This window comes from Phacochoerus africanus, chromosome 1, assembly GCF_016906955.1.
Source record: "Phacochoerus africanus isolate WHEZ1 chromosome 1, ROS_Pafr_v1, whole genome shotgun sequence".
In the NCBI taxonomy this organism is placed as follows: Eukaryota; Metazoa; Chordata; class Mammalia; order Artiodactyla; family Suidae; genus Phacochoerus; species Phacochoerus africanus.
In genome coordinates, this window is record NC_062544.1 from 132670648 (window position 1) to 132691234 (window position 20587).

Genomic DNA, 20587 nt, shown 5'->3' on the forward strand with positions numbered 1-20587 from the left:
CAGTCAAGTGGAAAATTTCTGCCTGACCTCTGCCCTTGCTATTAATTTGCAGGAAAACTAATGACACATATACATATTCCCACAAAATTGTTCTAATTGCTAATTTGCCAAAGGAGCCCAGATTCCAAATTAAACATGACTGTAGCCCTGTGAGGGAAGAAAGAACAAAAAGCTGTAAACTCCAAATGGGGGGGGTGCTTCGCCTGGCGGAATCATTTGAAGGCTGAACCAACAAGTTAATGAAATGTCAACCTTGTCAACTGCTATAGAAGTTTCTTAACTTTTAAACTCTGGCTTGATGATCACATGCTGGTCTCGAGGAGAAACCATCTTCGGGGAGAAAGGTCACGAGGTGGAGATAAGATGGAGCAGGAGAAGGTTTCAAAACAGGCTCTGGGTTCAAACCAAACCTTCTCTTTTAATTAAGGCCTCTCTTGGGGAAAAAAGTGAGACCCTCCCCCTCCCACCCCAATAAAAAAGACAGAAGAGCAAACTAGGAACGGTGAGGGTTGTGCTGCCATCCTGAAATATTCATCTTAATTGTAAACTATTAAATCTTAATATAATCGTCAATTAGAAATGAAAGCACAGGCACTGCGTGTTTTCTGACTGCAGCTAAGGTCTGAAGAGAGCATTTTTTTCCAGGGCACGGAGCAGGAAGGGATTGCACTGGGAGGGTTTCTTTTCCTCTTTTTCTTATTGTATTCATTCTCTATTTAAAAAGAAGTTGCTATGTTTAGAAAAGTTAGTAACTCTGATATTTTCTACATGGCAAGTTTCCATCATGTGATGATTTCGGCAAAGATAATCTCTTTGAAACTCTGGCCAAAAGCTAAATTCTTATGTCACTTAAAATTGCTGAAGCGTTTTATTTATTTATTTTTTAAAATTTCTGTGCACTCTCAACCATCGCCTTTTCTCCCAGTTCAGTTACACACAGGGACTCTCCTGGAAAGCTGACCTATCCAATCGACTGGACCTGTATCAGCAGCCTGATATTTCTGCTGAGGCCCTTTGCGAACGACTGATCTTTAGTTTTTAAACAGTAACCTCTTCTTTCTCTCTCTTCTAAAGATGATGACTCACTTACATTTTTTAAAAAAATCAACAAACCGCTGATGTAAACCCCGGACAGAAACAGACTTGTCGTCAGTATTCCCATAAGAACTCATTTTTATTTTTGTTTGTGCTCTTGCCTCACATTTTGAAAACAGATTCTGAGAACAAAAGGCAAACCTGAAACCCAAACACCAAGGGACCCAGCTGCTTAGTAGGGACTTTCAGGCTCACAGAACCCGTTTTTCTGCTGTTGGTCCTAACTGGCCTGAGCAGGTGAATTCTAGACATGAATCATTTGTGTTCAGAGACGGCCTTTCTGAGGCTGGAGGATTGTAAGCAGATGGGTAGGGGGAGGCTGGACCAGCACTGGCTGTGGGGTCCAGGTATTGCCTCAGTTCCCAGCACAGACGATGGCTGTCCCTGACGGTGGCCCTCAGGAAGGGGGGACTTCAGGAGAAAGCCCTGCTGCTTGCCAACCTGTCTATGATGGCCTCATGTTATCTCTTCACCTGACCAGCCAGGCTGTACCAAGCAGCCTAAAGGACCAGCCAGCTTGTTAAGAATTGAGACTCCCTTTTAGAGAGAGGGTGTGGTGGGGGCGGGGGGTGGGGGGGTGGACGGACACTTTGTTTTCATAGTAGCTAAAACTATTTCCAAACAGTCCTAATTGCTACAGTTTGAGGAAAAGAGAATGCATAAAAGGGAAAAACCTAACACTGCTTTTCTCTTCAAACAGCCCAGTTCCTGTGGTGTCTAACATGTCCATAAAGGATGTACTACCTCCACTATAATGACTTGCCCACCAAATCTGAAGGAATGTGCTTTCTCAGAATCGGGACTTGCTCTTTGCTGGGCTAGGAATACCCTAAAACCAGGCATACCTCTGGTGTATTCAGGATTATAAAATACGATTTGCAGGGTTTTCCTGATGTTGTGACAGTGAAAAGTCTCTTTGAAAAATCCTTAACAACCAAATAAAGTATTAATACAGACATGCCTGTTGTTGTTGTTATTGTTTTATCTCCTGAGGGAGGCCCCCCTCCAAGCAAATATCTCAGGAGATTCTAGACACTGACCTCAAGCAATCCATTTGGGACTGACCTTGAGAAAATTACTGGTACTGAGTTTAGAACAAAAGAATATCATTCTCATTGGGACAGTCTACAATCACCTGATTTTTTGCTTGTGCTTCTCTGAGCAGGGAAAAAAAGAAGAATCCCTAAAAACGCCAAATACAACCCACTGGGCCGTTCTGAACATATGGCAAGAATGGCTTTGCCCACGGTACGTCCCCCATGGCTAGAATATTCAGCTGCTCTGGTAAACTTTTGCCTAGCCTTAATAAAATTAAAAGCTTATAAATATCAGAATCACAAATGAAAAGCTTATTTTAGCTGATGCTGTCCATTCCTTCCCTTCCTCCACACTGATCTCCATCACACACCTCTCTGGCCCACCTCCCTTCCTCGGAGACACACAGACATGCATACCTGCTCCTCCCCTGGGGCAAGAGTCATAAGGCTGACTGCTTTCCATTTCTTCCTATTCATCTTTTAGGTTTCATCTTAGATGTCCCTTGTTCTAGAAGTCTCCCTCAACCCCCCACCCATCTAGGGCAGTGGTCTACTCATCCATAGCACGGTTGATGTACGGAGAGCCTGGGAGTGTGTCTTTCTTGGTGTGTCCTGGGAGTCTCCAAATACCTGGATGGCGGGCGGGGGGTAGGGGAGGGTGGGAGGGTTGTCTCTACTGTTTCACTATCCTATGTTTTTCCATAGCACATTCAATAAATATTCACTGATGCAATAGTATGATTTTAAATCCAGGAATGACCTTTACACAAACAACATGCAGTAGTACAGTTTGAGTCCTTGGTGTAATTATGAAAGGAGAAGGTTTTCTGATTTAAGAGATTTGCAAGCCAACAGGAAGAGATGCAGTTGGAGGTGTCTGCAGAACAGGAGGACCACCTGGAACCCCATTCAGTTCACCTACACGCTTCCCAGTGGGAGTCAGCTCAGATCCACAACTAAAAACTTGGGAATCTCCCAAGATGACTATACCCTCTAACTATCCAAATGTGACCACTGAGTTCCACAACAGGATCCAGCGAACGCGTCTAGGGGCTGATGTAATAAGAACAATCCAAGAAGGTTCTGGCAGTTTCTTTGATGCAGTGAACTGGGAACTGGTTGGATGACTGGCCGCAACAAATGACACTTACCACCCAAATGGCATTTAGTGAACAGCAACGTTTACAGCAAAGCATTCTATCACTTAGTGACTAAGGATTTTAAAATAAACACTGAGTTCCTTTTAAACAGAAATGGAAAAAGAGAGAGAAAAAAAAAAAAAAACTCACAAACTTCCTGGCAAGACTCTTGCATGAAAGTCCCCGTTGAGGGTTAGAACTGAATCTCAGGGACAGCTGCTTTCCAATCAACGAGTCTAGAAGAATACGCATTCGAACACACACCCTGCTTTCTCTTATTTCAGGTGGAATCAATTAATTACTGGCAAAAGGGAGTCTTTGGTACCTTAAAACTATCATCAGATAACTCTGTATCCCTAAATTTGAAAGAATTAAGGGTTTGCTCTATGTGTGTGCTCCCCTAATCAATCCCCCCCCCCTTTTAGGGCAAGGAGATAAAAAAAAAAGTGTTCAAAAACACTACACGTCTACCTTTTATAATTAATTTCCCAAAGCCTCACCTATACATATTTTAATAATTCCTGATTTATCAGATGGTATCTATAATAAAATTTTCTATTTTCCAATAAATGAAAAGAAGGCAGGTTCTCTCTGGCAACAGAGTGTCACACAATATCTGCTTGTCAGGCACCAATTTTTACTTCTTACATGTAAGTTAAAGGATAAGGAATTTATAATGCTGCCTGTGAAGGGAACCACTTTTCATACACAAATGTGATCTTTTTTTTTTTTTTTTCCCAAAGGGTAATACAACAGTACATTTACATAAACTAATCCAAACAATCTATGTATTTGACAATGGCAAACCTCACACAGACGGCCTATTGTTGGTTTACATCTTGGAGTTCTTTATATTGGCTTGTAGCACTGCTCTAGCTGTCAAAGGTTTGACTTGGACTCCAAATAAATGGTTATAGAAGTGCTGTGCAGCGATATTGGACTTCTTTGCAAAAGAAAACCTGCTGTGTATGAATTCAAAAGCTATTAATTTTTCAGTCAAAAATATTCGTGCCTATTTCTTTTAATAAAGAAATACTGTGCTGAGCTACTAAGAGATAATGTTGACTAGTGGTAGAGAATTTTCAATAGAGCAGTTAAAAATAAATTTAGTAGGAGGTCCCCTTCAAAGTTATAATTTTCTAGCATGTAAAACATTTTTTTAAAATACTAATCAAGACAAACCTTCCTGCCCTGTGCATTTCCCCCGGGATTGCTTTTCCTTGTTTATTGGCTGTTAACACGGGTCCTCATGGAGATTCCCAAGGGTCCTTTTGTGGCCCGTGGAGGCTTATGTAGATGGCACTCCCTGCCAACACTGGGCCCCATCACTCACCGAGTGCCCCATGGGGTTTTGCAATTCCTTCTCTGCTTTTATCCCTCCTTCTTCCAAGGAGACCCATGATCCAAAATGAATCCATTTCCAAAGTGCTGAGTCCACACGTTATTCGAATCCTCAAACTTAATATCTAATCTAATATCACGGTTTTTAATCCATGGACGAAGGAAGAGATAATCTTATTTGCTCCCTTGCTGTTGGGTTTAAAGACACAAAGCCTTCATCCTGGGAAAAACCATTTCCCTAACAAACGCAAACTATCTGTAGACTTCCAGAGAGTCTGAAGGCAATCGGTTCCCTGAGCAATCGGTGATGCCCACTGGAGGACTCAGTGGAGTCACTGAAGGGTTTCAGCAAGTTGCTTCACTGGGTTCACATTATTTCCCAGATCCTCCTTAAAAGGAGGGGTTGATAGGAATAGCACAGACAGCACAGTTGAAGACTGATTCCACAATACTGAATGGACTTTCTCCTCCTTACTTTTAGGGAGCCTCCACATTTGGTCCTACAGCCATTTACTGCAAAACACATGGAAACTAAGGGCTCTTTCCTAGTAAAAATGGATGTGCAAAGTGTTTAATGATTTTATGTCCTATATCTCAGTAATGTGTTCTGTTTCAGACATTAATTTTGTCTGCCAACTGCATCTTGGCAGGCTACCATATTTGCTGGGTTAATAGTCTGACTCCGTTTTATTTCTATCACCATAAATCATACATATATGGGTGTATGTTTGCTTTATTTATAGAAAAAAATCAGTCAAAACAGATAAACCAATACTTTGCCATTACGCTGCATCATTGCATATTGATTAAAATTGCTGGTACTAACTATAGATTGTCAACGCTCAATTAATTTTCACACAGTGACTCCCAGCAAAATCAAATAAAGGCAGTGTACCCTTAAATTTTACAAATCTTAAAAATCAAGAAGCAAAGCGCTCTCTCCATTCTGAATAATCACTTGAAGCTACCAGATCTTTAGAAATACAAGTATACGAGAAATACAACTGTTAAAGCGATCAATTTACAACAAGGAATGAGGCCCAAGACAGGATCTGGGGCTCAGATACCATCCTTCCACTTTGATATGAACTGTCTGTGGTTGGATGACACTCTTCAAGGTCAAGTACAAGAGAACAAGGCAAGAAATAAGAGATGCATGAAAGTGAAAGTGAAATGTAATGTCAGCGTACCACGTTGGGTCTCCTTACGGTGAAGGAGTAATTTTCACTTCAAACTCTTCAGTAACCATTAGATGTTCTCCATAATTACAGCCTCTAACTATTCTGACAGTGTGTCTCCTCTTTCCTCCTCTGTTACAGTTAGAGTGGACTATCCCTCACTCCTTTTCTCATACCCCCTGGCTCTTGGCAAATCCAGGCTAACATGCCTTTCTCCTCTGCATTTCTGGTCTGATTGTCTTCGCTTTGTGTTTCCGCCATTGAGAAATCTTTCAGATTGTTTTTTGGTTTGGTTTAGTTTGGTTTGTTTGATCCCTTCCAGTGAGCTCTCATAATACATTTTAGTACCTTGGTGTAGCTTCAATCATCTGTCCCAAAGAAGAGCTGACCGTGGGGCCCCAGGGCTAAGGACTGTGCCCACATCTCTCTCCCCCTGAATGCCCAGCACACTGCCCTCTTCATGAAAGGGAACCAGAACCAGATGGAACTTAAGCCTTTCCAAACTCAGAGCTGCCAGATGATGCAGTCCCCTTTCCTGTGCTTGGGGTGGGGCAGCAAAGAAGAAATACTATAGGCTTTTCCCCTAGTGTCCCTCAGTACTTACGGGCTGAGGGGCAGTTTTGGGCTCCGTAGACTTCACATGTAGGTGGGTCATCATGGCTTGCAGGCGCTCTTTGTCTTTTGCAAGCTGGCAAGGAGAAAAGGCTCTATTATTTCTCTGAAACCAGATGCATTACTCTTTTATTATCCCAAATGATACATATGGCGAATCATGCTAGCGCCCCCCGGCACATGACAAAATCTTCATCGTTGCTTAATCGCTTTGAAATCTATATGACTGCGGAGCCAAAATCCAAGTAACTGGAGGTGCCGGTGTGCGATTTCTCAACACAAGATGCATTAGCCTTTAACTGGGGAGTCCTAGACCTGCTGGCACCAAGGAGTCCCATGTTACACAGACAGCTAGAAGACATAACTGTGAATCATGCCTATTAACCAACCTGATTCATGAGGAAGCCAAAGGAAAATGAGCTAGGGAGCTAAAACTCGTAACTTCATCTGTTGTGGTTGTGGAAAAACTCCTAGACCCACAGATACACTTACGTAAAGTTAATTCCATCTTTCTTCACAGGTAGGCATAGATTAAGACTGGGCTGGCAAGCAATGTGAGCAGGGCAGGCAGAGGGCAACAAGGACCGACAAGTTCCCATTTTCAAGTGAACGGAGAATAAGCTTACTCATTCACTGACTCAATATGTGAGTACCTACTATGTGCTAGTCTCATCTGAACAAAAACTTCAGTTTCCTCATTCTACAAGACATTCTCTTCTGAAGGCACACGTGTTTCTAAAGTGGATGTGCATAGTAGGCACTCAAATAGTACTTATTACATGCTGTTTTCTTTCTGCTTTCTTTGGACTGCTGCACGCACAATGGTATCTTTGCTAGTTCAAAACAGGTGTGCATAGGGGACATGTAATAACTACATCTGTAAAAGAAAAAGGAAACACATCCCCAAAAGATACAGGTATAGTTAAGAGAACAGCTGTTGAATTTTGGGAAAATGTAGAAGATATTAATAGGAAAGAGACTGAGAGGGAGAGAAGGAAGGAGAGGGAGAGATTGAAAAAAATATCTTAGTTCAGTACTTTTATAGGCTATTTTTCCAAAATAATGCCTTAGAACTGGGGAGGGGCTCATTTGGTCAATGTCACATAATTCATGCTGAACCTTTTAAATGTTGATTAATTTTTGTAAGTATAAAATTATTCCCCTCCTCCCCCCAAATCAAATAAGACTCACATTTTAAAATAAAGGTGTCTTTTTCAAGAAGGGGGATGTTTCAGGAATTGGGGGAAGGCAAAGAAAAGGGAAAGGGTACAAAAACAAGAAAGAAAAAGCATTCCGCTTATCCTACTGGATGACTCAGTCTCCAGCCATATCACACTTGATTTTTTTTTTCTTTTTATTCCCTTGTGGTTCAGGGAGGAATAAATTAAGAAGAAAAGAAAGAAAGAAAGAAAGAAAGAAAGAAAGAAAGAAAGAAAGAAAGAAACGAAAGAAAGAAAGAAAGAAAGAAAAGAAAGAAAGAAAGAAAAAAGAAAAGAAAAAGAAAGAAAGAAAAGAAAGAAAGAAAGAAAGAAAGAAAGAAAGAAAGAAAGAAAAAGAAAAAGAAAGCCTTACAGTCTTAGCATTTATCTCTCAACAAACAGGAAATGAAAATGATACCATATTAGGAGCCACTTTATGTTCTTCATACTGTGTTCTTTACTAAGTTATTGAACAGCCAAACTAAAAGATGCTCCGAAACACATAATGCTAAAGGAATTTAGTTTTCCAAAGTGGCTCAGGGAGAACAATTAAAATGTTAGCAATGGCATTTTTTCTAGTTATTTGTTTTTTATGTAAGTGTTCTAAGTTTCTTGATGGTACAACTAAAACATTCTTAGGTTGAAAGAAAATGTTTTGTTTTAAAATTATCGTGGGGCAGAAGGAATGAAGGCCTCTATGTCGTCGTTTTGAAAAACAAGAAGTAGTCTGTGGGACTGAACACTACAAATTAAAGGATGAGAGGGGATATTTACTGAAGAGTCTGATGAATATTAATTGTGACTTAATGTGGGGGTAAACATTGTTGATGTAGCAATTACAAAGACCAAGGAGAAGCAAATTCAAATTCCCAGCATCAAAGGAAAGGAGAACCTCTACATTCCACCCAGACACCTACCAGGCTGACCTTTCCCTGGTCAAAGGTAGTTAAAGCACGTTACAAACACATACCCAGAATTTATATACACAGCCACATCCATAACCCTGGCAGTTTACATTAGGGAATTTCTTCTTTTTCCATGAGAATATTACTTTGAATTCATCATCCATTTTGCAATTTATCCAGGTTCCTTATGTTGCCCTAACTTCAAGTCTATCACCCTACTTTTCGCTTTACTATAAAAGATGGGGAAGGTTACAGCAGGAGGCGAAAATCCAAGTTTTTGTTTATTAGTGCAAACTAGCATGTAATATATGTTCTTGGAAGGATTTTGGATTGTTACCATCAATAACAGCTCTAATTCTACCACAAACTGTTTCAACAAGTGAAGAAAAAAAATCCGCCAAATTCACTTTTTGGCTTTTTTAATGCAAAATGGTGAAAAATTCACATCTATAGAAGCCACCTCCTCTCTTGATGCTCTGTCTTGTGTTTATAATGCTGACTGGCCCTTCAAAAAGCTTGCTGATTCTTTATTACTTTTCATGCTATCATTCCATGAGCTCACCATCCGTGGCAATTTTCACAGCATCCTTTTATTATTTTCTTATGGGAATACAACCATTTAATATTACCAAGTATATTCCAGCATTTCCTCATCAACTGAATGCCATGACAAGAAAAGAAAAGGAGGGTGACAAATTCAGGTCAAGGGTCAACTAAAAATGTGGTTGACAAATGGACACACCTTTTTATGCTGTGATATTAAAAGAGAATAACTCCTTCAAAGATCTGCTGGCAGATACAGGAGACGTACATGGCATGAAAGGAAAGACAACAGGCCACACATTAAGAGGAACTGCTTGTGCAGTGTTTGTTTAAATTAGCAAGCTTGCACACCAATTCTGTACAGTGACAGCAGAACCAAAAACGGGTTAAAAAGGACGTGGGTAGCACAGCAGACTACGCTGGATTCAAATCCTGGCTCTGCGACTCTGAGCATATTATGTAAGCTTTTGAAGTATTTCTTTTCTCCTTCTAAATATGGAATAATAATCTCTGAACTTTGAAGAGTTGTTTTGAGGATTAAATAAATTCTTGCACATAACAAGCTTAGCACAGAGCCTAGTGCTTCGTGAACGTTCAGAGAAGAACTGGTTGTTTTGCTTTTTTTTTTCTTAAGAGAAAGTTAAGTCAGTCTAGTCTATGTAGACCTTCCACTGGCTGAGTAGATGTCTGGAATCCGGATCAACATAAGAGGGTTCAATGGAGTCTGCAGTTGAGCTAACGGGGTAGAGAATTTTGACATTCGAAAGAAGGGAACAGAAAGCGTAGGAAAGACGAAGCCCATTTCTTACGGATTTATTTCCTTATGGCTCACTGTCTTGGTCCCCTGTCCCAGGCAAATGCTTTTTCTCCCCTCGGCTGATATAGGTCATCCCCTCTTCTATTACCCATGGCCTCAAATGAGGTTTTAGAGAGTCCACGCTGGGAGAGACCATAACGGGGGTATTGCTCCAGCCTCGCTGATAACTGCCGAAGGCTAGGAGCCCCATTCAGCATCTTCAAAGATAAAGACTAAGGAGATTAAACTCATTCTTTTAGCAGAGAAAAGGGAACATGGTTTGGGGTTCATTTAACACAGTTATTTTATACGTTGTCAGGAGGACTAATCATTTTCAGCCCAATTGGGTGGTCCTCACTTGGGAGGAAAAAAAACTTCTGAAATAAGAGAAGGATTTGGGGGGTAGAAAAACCACCAGTATTACTGACGACAGATAAGAAGAAGGAACCACACCACTCATGAGATTTCACAGAGGCCGAGACTCCTGTAGCTAAGTCAGGTCCTCCAGTCCCGGTGTCATGGTTTATAGTTGGGGAACCTGACACTCATGGGGTGAACTGACCAGAGGTCACAGAGCTAGGAAGGGGCAGCAGCTAAGACTAGAATCCCTGGTGACACAATGCTGAGTCTGACTTTCCCACAAAGGTGTGACCCAGAACATCACCGGGAACACTACCGGGGAACCCAGACCTTTGCCTTCCCCAGTGCCCCTGACACTGAAATCTGTATGCAGAACCTCCAAGGGGTTGAGGTGTTGGGGATGTCCTGGGTTAATGGGCACCCAGTTTACAAGGAGATGAGTCTAGACTATTCTCATACAATGATGATCCCCAGTTTAACTGACTGGGGTCTCACCTAAATTTGCTAAAAGCCCAATACTCCAGGAATAGGTCATTCCAGAAAGAGTGCAAGTGTCCAAGCTTAAGGAGGTATATCTGGTAGATACTATGTCCTCTCATGAATGGCTCATGCCTTCTAACGGCTATCGTGAGTTCCTGGGCAGTTTTGTATACAACGATGGCGCAAACAACAGAATGGGTCTCGTTACGCAGGTCTTTTAAGGGCATGTGGCAAAAAGAAGAAATATGAGGGGAAAAAAAAAAAAAAGCAGTGATTGGAAGGAGAAAAAAATGAAATTCTTCTCCCAAACTGAGTATCTACTAAATAGTTCTTTTCCAGCCACACTATCAAAGGACGGTCCTTCACTGGCCTTCACAAGGATGAGAATTTATACTAAAAGATCTCCCCAAAAGGCCAACCCCGGCTCTCAGGTGGGGTGCAATCTATGGCTCATTTTGCCCCCCCCTGGAGACTTTTCTGACTTTTATTGTATTCTGTCCCCATCTTAACATTCCTCGCATGTTATTATTAAAGACTCTCTTGACATTTAAAGCAGACGCACACTAATACTCTGTCATAGTCTAGGAATTCTAATGCTCCCAGAGTGAAGCAGGATTTTAAATTATGAAAAATAAGTGTCTTGGTTTTCCAAAGGGGGTGGGACGTGGAAGTGAGACTGGCAGAGACCCTCCCTCTTTTCTCCTGCGGTGGCAACAGGAAGCTGTGATGCTATGAGGGCCTCCCTTTCCCCAGCTCACTCTGGGCTTATTCAGACAGTCACAAGGCTCTGGGAGGCCACTGCTGTGAGGAACAGTCCCCACTACTGCTTTGAATGGGGTTATAAAGGTCCAAAGGGGGACCCGTTCCAGAGACCTATTTGTGCACGTCTGGGAAGTTGCTGTGATTACAAACAGCAACTCTAATGGTAGAATAATCACACATCAAGTTCCTACAGTCGTTGATCTGGGTTAGGCTTAATGTCTCCCTCGGCTCTTGCAACTGCAACTTGTGCATATTTCTTCCTGCTGACATTTTCTGAGAGCTTCCAGTTCCTGGGGTCGAGGAACTGGGAAAACTTGGGAGTGATCCTGATGTTGCTGAGCTCCAACCCGGCCCCACCAGCCAAGTTCCAACACCCTTGATCTGCCATATCTGGGTCTACTGCAGGAAAATGCATGGGGCTGGAGCCAGCAAAACCTGCCTCCCCGAAATGTCTCTATGGCATTCAGATTACTTCAAGCCGAAAACACTCAAGGCCCCAAAGACTTCAAAACTTTGACCTTCCCCCTAACTGCCCTAAAACATTCAGAGGGCCTGCTGGAACAGAGATATCACCAGCGGTATCTGCAGAGAATAGGGGCTGAGCGTGGGGGGTGGGAGGTTTGGCCAGGCCCAGAGAGCAGAGTCCACTCTGGGGCCCATTGTCTCAGCCTGGCCCAGCAAACATTTATTGACCAAACATTTGCTTTTCCATCTCCTTGTGAACTGCCTCCCTCCCTTCAGAAGTCCCAAACCACTACTCCCAACATCCTCCTGTGTCTTTAGCTAAAGATGGTATGTATTTAAGGTGAGAGTTGGGGCTGTCTCGTTAAGTTACTCGGTTTTCCTGGGTCTCTCCTGTGTATACACGCTGCTGAACCATTGTTTTTCTCCGGTTCATCTGCCTCAGGTTAGTTTAATTCTGAGACCCACTAGAAGAACCCAGAAGAAAAGAGGAAACTCTACCCACCCCCACCCCCAGCCACAGCAGGACTCTCAGGAGCCCTGGGTAAGAAGCCACACACACAGCAACACTGAGCAAGGAAGTGGGTGGGGGCTTACAGAGGCTAGGTCAAGCTCCCAGGGGTTGCTCATCATTTTGCCACTAGCTTTGAACATGTTAATGTTAATTCCATCTTCTATGCCTCAGTTTCCTCATCTGTATGTGAGGAGGGAGGCAACTGCTTCTCTTGATTCTCAGAGGACAATCATTGTTAATATCACCCCCCATTTAGTAATACTGCCTCCAGGAGTTCCCGTGGTGGCACAGCGGAAATAAATCTGACTAGAAACCATGAGGTTGCAGGTTCGATCCCTGGCCTCACTCAGTGGGTTAAGGAACTGGCATTGCTGTGAGCTGTGGTGTAGGTCGCAGACGCAGCTCAGATCCTATGTTGCTGTGGCTGTGGCGTAGGCTGGCAGCTGTACCTGCGATTTGACCCCTAGCCTTGGAAACTCTGTATGCTGCAGGTGCAGCCCTAAAAAGCAAATAAATAAATATAGTTATACCATCTCCAAGGACAAGAAGAAATATTACACTGAACATGCTCATTAAGTGTAAGATACATATTGAGTTCCAAATGTTAGAGTCTTCCTTTAAAAAGTAACTCTTAGGATGGAGGAAATCAAGTTCCCATAGAGAGGAGGGGAGGAGTCAATGAAACTGAGGCTGAATGCACTGGGATGGTGTCTTGGCAATACAGTAGCTCAATAAATACCCTTTCCAAGGGTTTTTGAGTTCCTTTGTGAAACCCTGACAAGAGAATAGGCGCAATCCACAGACCTCTTCTATAGCCACTGAACTCAAATGAATGATGAGGCTGACCGACTCACCCCAGTTTGCCCAGGACTCTTCCTGGTTTTGAAACTGAAACTCCTAAGTCCCAGGGATCCCTGAGGCCCAGGTAAGCCGAGTGATGGCTGGTCACCATCCCATCCTACAGAACAGACAGATGAACTTTAAAAGAACACAATAAGCTTCCACTATCCTTCTCTACCCTAGGCATATCCTCAAGTGGCTCCCTTGGCCTGGGATGTCCTTGCTGGAGCGCTTTCCCCTGACACCTCTGCAAGGACCATCCACCCTAAACTGCCTAGTGCAGTTGAAGACCTGCTAGTCTTACCCTCCCCACTAGGTTACACGTACAGGAAGGAAGAAGCTGCCTTATGTATCTATATCCAGAGTTTGGAATATACCAGGTGCTTGATAAGTCATGACTAAATGGAATTAAATTACTAATGAATAAAAGGTATCCTCCCCTCCATCCCCACCTCCTGCCTGGGGCCAGGCAGATAAGCCCATTAGTTAGGTGCCTTCACATTCCCTTTGAAGGGTCTAGAGGCTGAGAGGCTGTAGGAAGCCTGTCCCTAGCCCTTTTCCCCTGACATAGGCTGAGCCTCGGATGATGAACGTGCCAAATCATCAAGGGCCCTTTTTTCTTTCATTCAAATCCCATCTTCAGACACTTGAGAGGATGAGATGACTACTGAACAAGGTTGCACAGATGAAAACCCAAATATGCTGGCTAGGGGTTTGGGATGGAAATGCTACAAAATTGGGTTGTGTTGCTTGTTTTACAACTACAAATGTAATACAATTCATTGAGTTTAAAAAAAAAATATGTGTGCAGAAAACTGTATCTACACCACAAACATCTCAGCTTTCTAAGACAGGTAATCCACTAGAAGACCTTTTTTCTTACTTGCTACCCTGGGTGTTCTTCCATTTTTCCAAAAGGGAATTCTGACCCAGCCCGAGACAGCTTTCGTGCAGTCTCATCCACAGCTTAACGGCTGAGAGAAGTCATTAGCATCTCCCATCTGAGTGAACCCAGATCACTGAATTGATATGAATTGAAATCTGGTAGACAGTAGGGGCTCAACTCTCAAGGAAGCTTCATGTACTTCCTTACAGTCCTGGCTGTGGCACGGGGGGGGTGGGCATTCCTCACCCTGAACATGTTTCCAGTTTCTGTGCCTCTGCCCCTCTGTCCTGTGGGGGAGGGAGTGGAAACTCACGACCCACATAAAATCATGCAAACTGACCGTGGGAATTCCCCCCCCCCCCGTTCTAACTCATTTCCATGAGGGCATATCAGCAGGAAGAATCTGTCAAGGGGGCACATCTAACAGATGAAATCTTAAAATACATTCCCTGACCTCAAAAAGGACATTCCCTGTCATTGACTCAAATGATTTCTACGGTGTCCATCTCTCTTCATGTTAAGCGCCTCAGTGTAGCGTGTAGAATCTCATATCATTTCTTGGAGTTTATAATGTGCTTCCTCTCAGTAATAGTTGGGATTAATCCCTATCTAGTCCATTGATAAAGGTCTAAAAATGACAACTGCCTTTGTAATAAGGAAATGCAGTTAGAAATATTCAAAAAGGCTCCAAATTCTCACCACTAAGATGTCCTTCCTTCCTTCCTTCCTTCCTTCCTTCCTTCCTTCCTCTCCCTCTCTTTCTTGCTTTTTGTCTTTTTATGGGGGGTGGGGTGGCTGCACCAGCAACATATGGAGGCTCCCAGGCTAGGGGTCAAATCGGAGCCACAGCAGCCGGCCTACACCACAGCAACAGCAACGCAGGATCCGAGCGGCATCTTTGACCTACACCACAGTTCGTGGCAACGCCAGATCCTTAACCCACTGAGCAAGGCCAAGGATTGAACCTACATCCTCATGGATGCTAATCAGATTAGTTTCCGCTAAGCCTTGAAGGGAACTCCTAAGATGTCTTTTTGACCACCTCCCTTTCTCTCAGTGAGACCAGCAACAGGGTGTAACATGAGAACTGAATTAACCAACCTTTTTTTTGTCAACAAGGTCTATCTTAGGAGTCTACTGCTAAGAAAATGTGCATTATATATTTTGATATCTTCCAACAAAAATAAAAATACAGATGCATCTCACCCACAGTGCTGAACAGACGGTCAGCAGACTCCATGACCCATCCTCTTGATTTCTGCCTGGATGCTTGAACTCTGTGGTTAGAATCTTAAAAGCTTTTCCATTGTACAGATAGCACCACAAAGGGAAAACATCTCTAGCCACTAGCCAAGGCTAAAAAATGGTGATTTAAAAAAAATTGCATCTAATTCATTAGGGAGGTTGGTCTGTAGGTAAGAAATACAAGGCCCTTGTGTTTGGGGGTCAGAGTTGAGGTTTCTGGGGTTTAGATGTGGGGGCTGGAAAGTTACACGGGACAGCACTCAAATGGCTTTCCCCGGCTTTGGTCACGTCTGGTGCCGACTCTGCCCCCCCCCCCCCGCCCAATTCTCCCATGGAATCCTTTCATAAACGATTCTCCAGGGTAGACATAATGAATCTCTGTTGATCTCTATTATAAGATCCAATTTGAGCTTACTGAGTTTGTTTTTACAATGGGGGCACACGTGTGACCTCTCTCCCAGACGTAAACACCAGGGGCCTAAGTACTGCTTTGCAGAGAAAGTCTGGGTGGTAGGCGGGCTTTCTCCTACTTCTCTCACAGAGTGATCACCCTCTGGGAATATGCTCCAGCCCTGATTGCTCTTTCCTGTAGTGCAAAGTGGTGCAAATTTTTTTTCAAATTCAAGTTAATAAACTGTAATTGTGCAATATGCCTTTGAGATACTTGGAGGTTCAGGTGTTTCCTGGACCCAGAAATGGCTCCACTGAGGGAAACAGGAGTAGCCCCTGGGTCAATCCTATATAAGGTATCCCCTCATCTATCAGTCTGCTATTGATGGAGTGGGTGGAAGGGCGACGCTAACAGGAAACAAGACAGAAAGACTGCTGAAATGCAAGAACACCTTTTCCATGTATTCCTGCTGATGCGTGGATGTGGGTTCCTCGACACTTCAGGCATGGGCATCATGATTCTGTTAAGTCATTCAAAAAGTACATTTCCAGACAGGGGTATGTGAAATGGCAAATGTGGCAGCACAAATTTGGAAATGCTGAACATCAGAGAAACAGGAAACCTCACATGAGTATAACTGTACCCCGCCCAAATATGCCAGGTCTGCATCTGAGCCTTTTTTTGAGGGCGTCTTTAGTTTTATTTTTAAAGTATCCTAAGATAATTTTGAAGGATTTAGGGCTATTCTGAATAATTCATTTAATAGTATTTTTCTCTTCCTCATAAATTCCCACTGTGATTTTTTTTAAAATCGTATTTTATTTTATTGGCCATGGTGTACAAGGACTTGATGTGGGATCTTAGATCCCAGACCAGGGATTGAACCTAGGCCTCAGTGGTGAAAGTGCTGAATCCTAACCACTAGACTACCAAGGAATGTCCCTCTTCATCGAATCCTTGATAAGGGCTTCTCTTAACTCTTAGGCCACAAGGTCTTCAAAGACTAAAAACTGTTGACATTTTCTTGTACATTTCCTCTGATTAAATAATAACTAATTGGTAAAATTTGTTTTGCTTTAGTCCTGAGCTAGTATGGAAAGTCCCTTTTGAGCATGTATGTTTCTGGTGTTTTCAAGAGCCCCAGTGAAGAGCATTACCCACTGGAGAGGTATTTATTTATTTCTACTCTATTTTTCTTCTAGAATATAAGAACCAGGAAGGCATCCCCATCCGTTTCCCTCACTCTTAGACACCTCGGTGGCTCCAACAAAGTTCTTGCTATGTTTTTGGCTCTGGGCAATGTTTGCTATATTAAGAGTAGAAAAAATGGATGGATGAATGAGTATGACTCAGACAGCTTTCCATGACCCCCAATATTGCCAAGTACTTGCGTGTGAAGCGGCCATTGGGGGAAGCTGACCAATGTGATATCTAGGCTGTTTTTTGGTGCAGAAGGAAAAAGAAGGAGCGAGCAGACCTCAGGGAGCCAGGAATTTAGGGAAACAAGTTGCTAATAACGTGATGCAAATTGTTCTCCTCTGATCCTCTAAACCAAGGATTGCTGAGGAAAGTTATTCTGTGAGGGGTAGCCAGATAGTAAATATTTTTCAGCCTTTCAGGCCATGGGGACTCCACTGCAATTACTCAGATTTTCTGTTAGAACAAAACAGCCACAGATAACATGTCCAATGAATGGGCATGGACGTGTTCCAACACAACCTTGTTACACAGATGCTGAAAATTGAATTTCATATAGTTTATTCTTCTGCTGATTCCTACCTCCCCCACCCCAACTATTCAAAATGTAAAAACCCTTCTTAGCTTATAGGATTCGGCCCAGGGTCTGTAGTTTTCCAACCCCTGCTCTTGACAAGCACCAGGTCATTCTAACAACTATATCAAACTTGGAAGAAATTGAATTCTTCAGACTTAGCTCTCCTTTCTTCCATTAACGCAGACTCACTAGCAAAATTACTATTAGAAACACTGCAGGTAACCACCACATAGAAACTTCCGGTCAGATGAGTACCTCTGATTCCTATCAAAAGTTGAAAAGCCTGCTTTAGGTTTGACGTAGGGCTGGAGGATGAAGGGAAACCTATGAATAAATGAAATCCACAAATAATCAAAGAATCATCCTATGGGCGTGCATCATTCCCAGGCCACATTCACCAAAACACAACATTCAAATTGCCAGGAAAGAGTCATCCGCCTTACTGGGAGTCTAACTTCTTTCCTTCTGCTTGCTTCTCATACACAGTGAGGAATAATGAATAAAACAGATAATCAGTTCCTGAGTAATTAGCAATGGCCCCACACTCAAATCTGCAGACTGGAATACCATCCCAGGTGAGCCATGACAGCTCTGGTAAACAATTTACTCTAGCTGATCATTAATAATTTAATTTTATCAACTAAATAAAAAAAATGCAGGAACTTGTATCACTTTTATCAACACCACCACTGAGACATATAAATGCAGAGAGCAAAAGCCATGCAGCTTGTGCTGTTAAATCCGATTCTTCAAAGCCTTACCAAGCTTCAATCACAAGTGAACTCTAGTGGGTGAGACAAATACACTCCTTATTTCCTTCCCAATAAACATGCTAATTTTAAACCTGTAATTTTAAATTAAACATGCTAAATTTAAACATGCTAAATTTAAACAAGACTTATGTAAGAATTTGAGGATTTCATGATGGGCCCTTGGCCTATATAAATACCCCACTGCCCTAATAAGTTCATATCTGTAGTCTGAATGGAAAAATATTAACTACTTAAAGAAAATAACTCTGGAAATACTCTGACTTAAAAGAAGGTCATTTGTCATATAAGATGATAACTCATTTTTAAAAATCCTTTCTATCCTGGAAAGTCACAACAAAAAGTTTAAGTGTGTTTTGGCTGATTTTTCTCTGCAACTATTTGAAGCTGTAAATGACTTAACTCAGTAAAATTCCAAATGTAATTATCTTCTGTACTTAGCCTAGGGCTCTCCATATATCTCGGCATTGCTGTCTTGCATACAAAATAGGCTTTTCGATGGCTGGTAACAATATAATGTACAACATTGTTTTAATTTCCCCTAGTCTGCTAACCTCTTGCCTACACGAAACCAGCCAGAGGAAGAAGCCACAGTGAGTCATCAGGCACTCAAAAGCATTTTGGAACTCGGCTGCATAAATGGGGTTTGTAGGGTCAGGCTTCTGCAATTGTACATTTTAATAATCTCCATTTCTGACCCAATTTTTACTTTTAGAAAGTAATTCACTATTAATTATACCAAGGAAGGAATTACTGTTAAAATATGGTGGCTCATCAACAAGTTACATCAGGAGGTGGAACCCACCTTTAAAATGCGCCCCTATCCCTCACAACTGTGATCCACAGGAAAATTTGCAGAAGTTAATTTTCTGGAGTCATAAAACACAATCTCAATGGCCTAGTGGATTTCCAAATTCAAGATTATCTCCCCATGTATATATGATATAAACATGATATATATACATATATATACACACACACATATATACACACACACACACCTGAATCCTGAATATGTGCTTGTATGTATGTATGGGCATGTGTGCATATTTAAAATGGGTGCAATGAACTCTCAATTGTTCTTAGTGATGGAGGGACCAGGGGACAATGAAGCATGATGCATAAATCCACACACAGTTTCTATTTTAACTCTGGAGAACAGGGCTTGCACATGTTCCACGCTCGTGCGCACGTGCGCTCTCTCAAATTCCATTCATTCGCTCCCCATCTCTCTCGCCAGCTTGTCTTCCTCGTTTTGGACGGATAACATTAGCTATAGAAGGGGCTTAAACCCAACAACAGATAACCAGAGAAGGTAAAAGGAGAAGAGAGAAGGGAGGTAAAGTGAGAGAGAGATGGAAGAGCTAAAAAGCAGTGGTGACTGAGGGTCGGCAGTGTATACACAGAGGCACAGAACTTTGAAACATCTGAGGGGCAGTGCCCAAGAATGAACTGAAGCTGAACCTTCCCAGAGAATAAAATAAAGAAAATGAAATAATAAAACAAAATAAAGGACAACGACAGGTTTGGAACCTTCCATTCAATAATGAGTACACAGGAACTCATTACAGAACACTACAGAAATTTGGAAGTGGAGGAATACTGAGGTAATATCAAAAATAAATGTGGTTTTACCTGGAGCTCTAACTGCTGTACAACCTGCATTTGTACTCTACATTGGGCTGTACTTCTATCGTCCAGCGCATGCTCACTGTTGAGATGTCTGCAACAATACATAGAAAATCATTAAGTGAAATGGAGAAACAAAAAGGAAAATATAAGTTACCGGGATGTTCATGCATCGACTAGGCAGTGGGTCTAGTTCACAGTGGATCACAGGCTTGTGGATGGCCAGCCTTTCTCCGTCCCCACCAATGAACGCTGTCATGACATATAATTGAGTACACTGTTACCACCCAAATAAAAGGCTGCCAGGGAGAAGTTCTGCAGGGCAGCTGGGGATCACCGTTTACACGTAAATAAGAACATTAAAGAAATGAAGTCGAGGCTGGCATTCAAGACCACCTCAATGGGTAGAAGTCAGAGGCAGGGCCAACCAGCTATTTCAGAATAGTCCCATTTGTATGGGTCTGAATAGGAGCATTTGTTCACAAGAAATCTGATTTCATGTAACTGATGACACATCCGTATATTGAAATGCGTTAATATGCATGTCAGAGCTGGCGAGGGGGAGAAGAGCAACTTTTAAACATAGGAAATCTGAAACATGAACCTAGACATGCAAATTATACACCAGT

General features: G+C 42.3%; 1 protein-coding gene across 12 annotated transcripts in view; it reads right to left on the reverse strand.

Annotated features, from left to right (window-relative positions):
- The window catches only part of FOXP1 (forkhead box P1), a 620675-nt gene that overhangs the window by 21651 nt on the left and 578437 nt on the right, over nucleotides 1-20587 (reverse strand). For all 12 annotated transcript variants that reach the window (XM_047779137.1, XM_047779155.1, XM_047779131.1 and 9 more), the window contains 2 exons: nucleotides 19965-20052; nucleotides 6395-6478 (listed from right to left, as the gene is read on the reverse strand). In XM_047779137.1, coding sequence (XP_047635093.1) covers nucleotides 6395-6478; nucleotides 19965-20052 — 172 coding nt within the window. The remainder of the gene's footprint in view (nucleotides 1-6394; nucleotides 6479-19964; nucleotides 20053-20587) is intronic.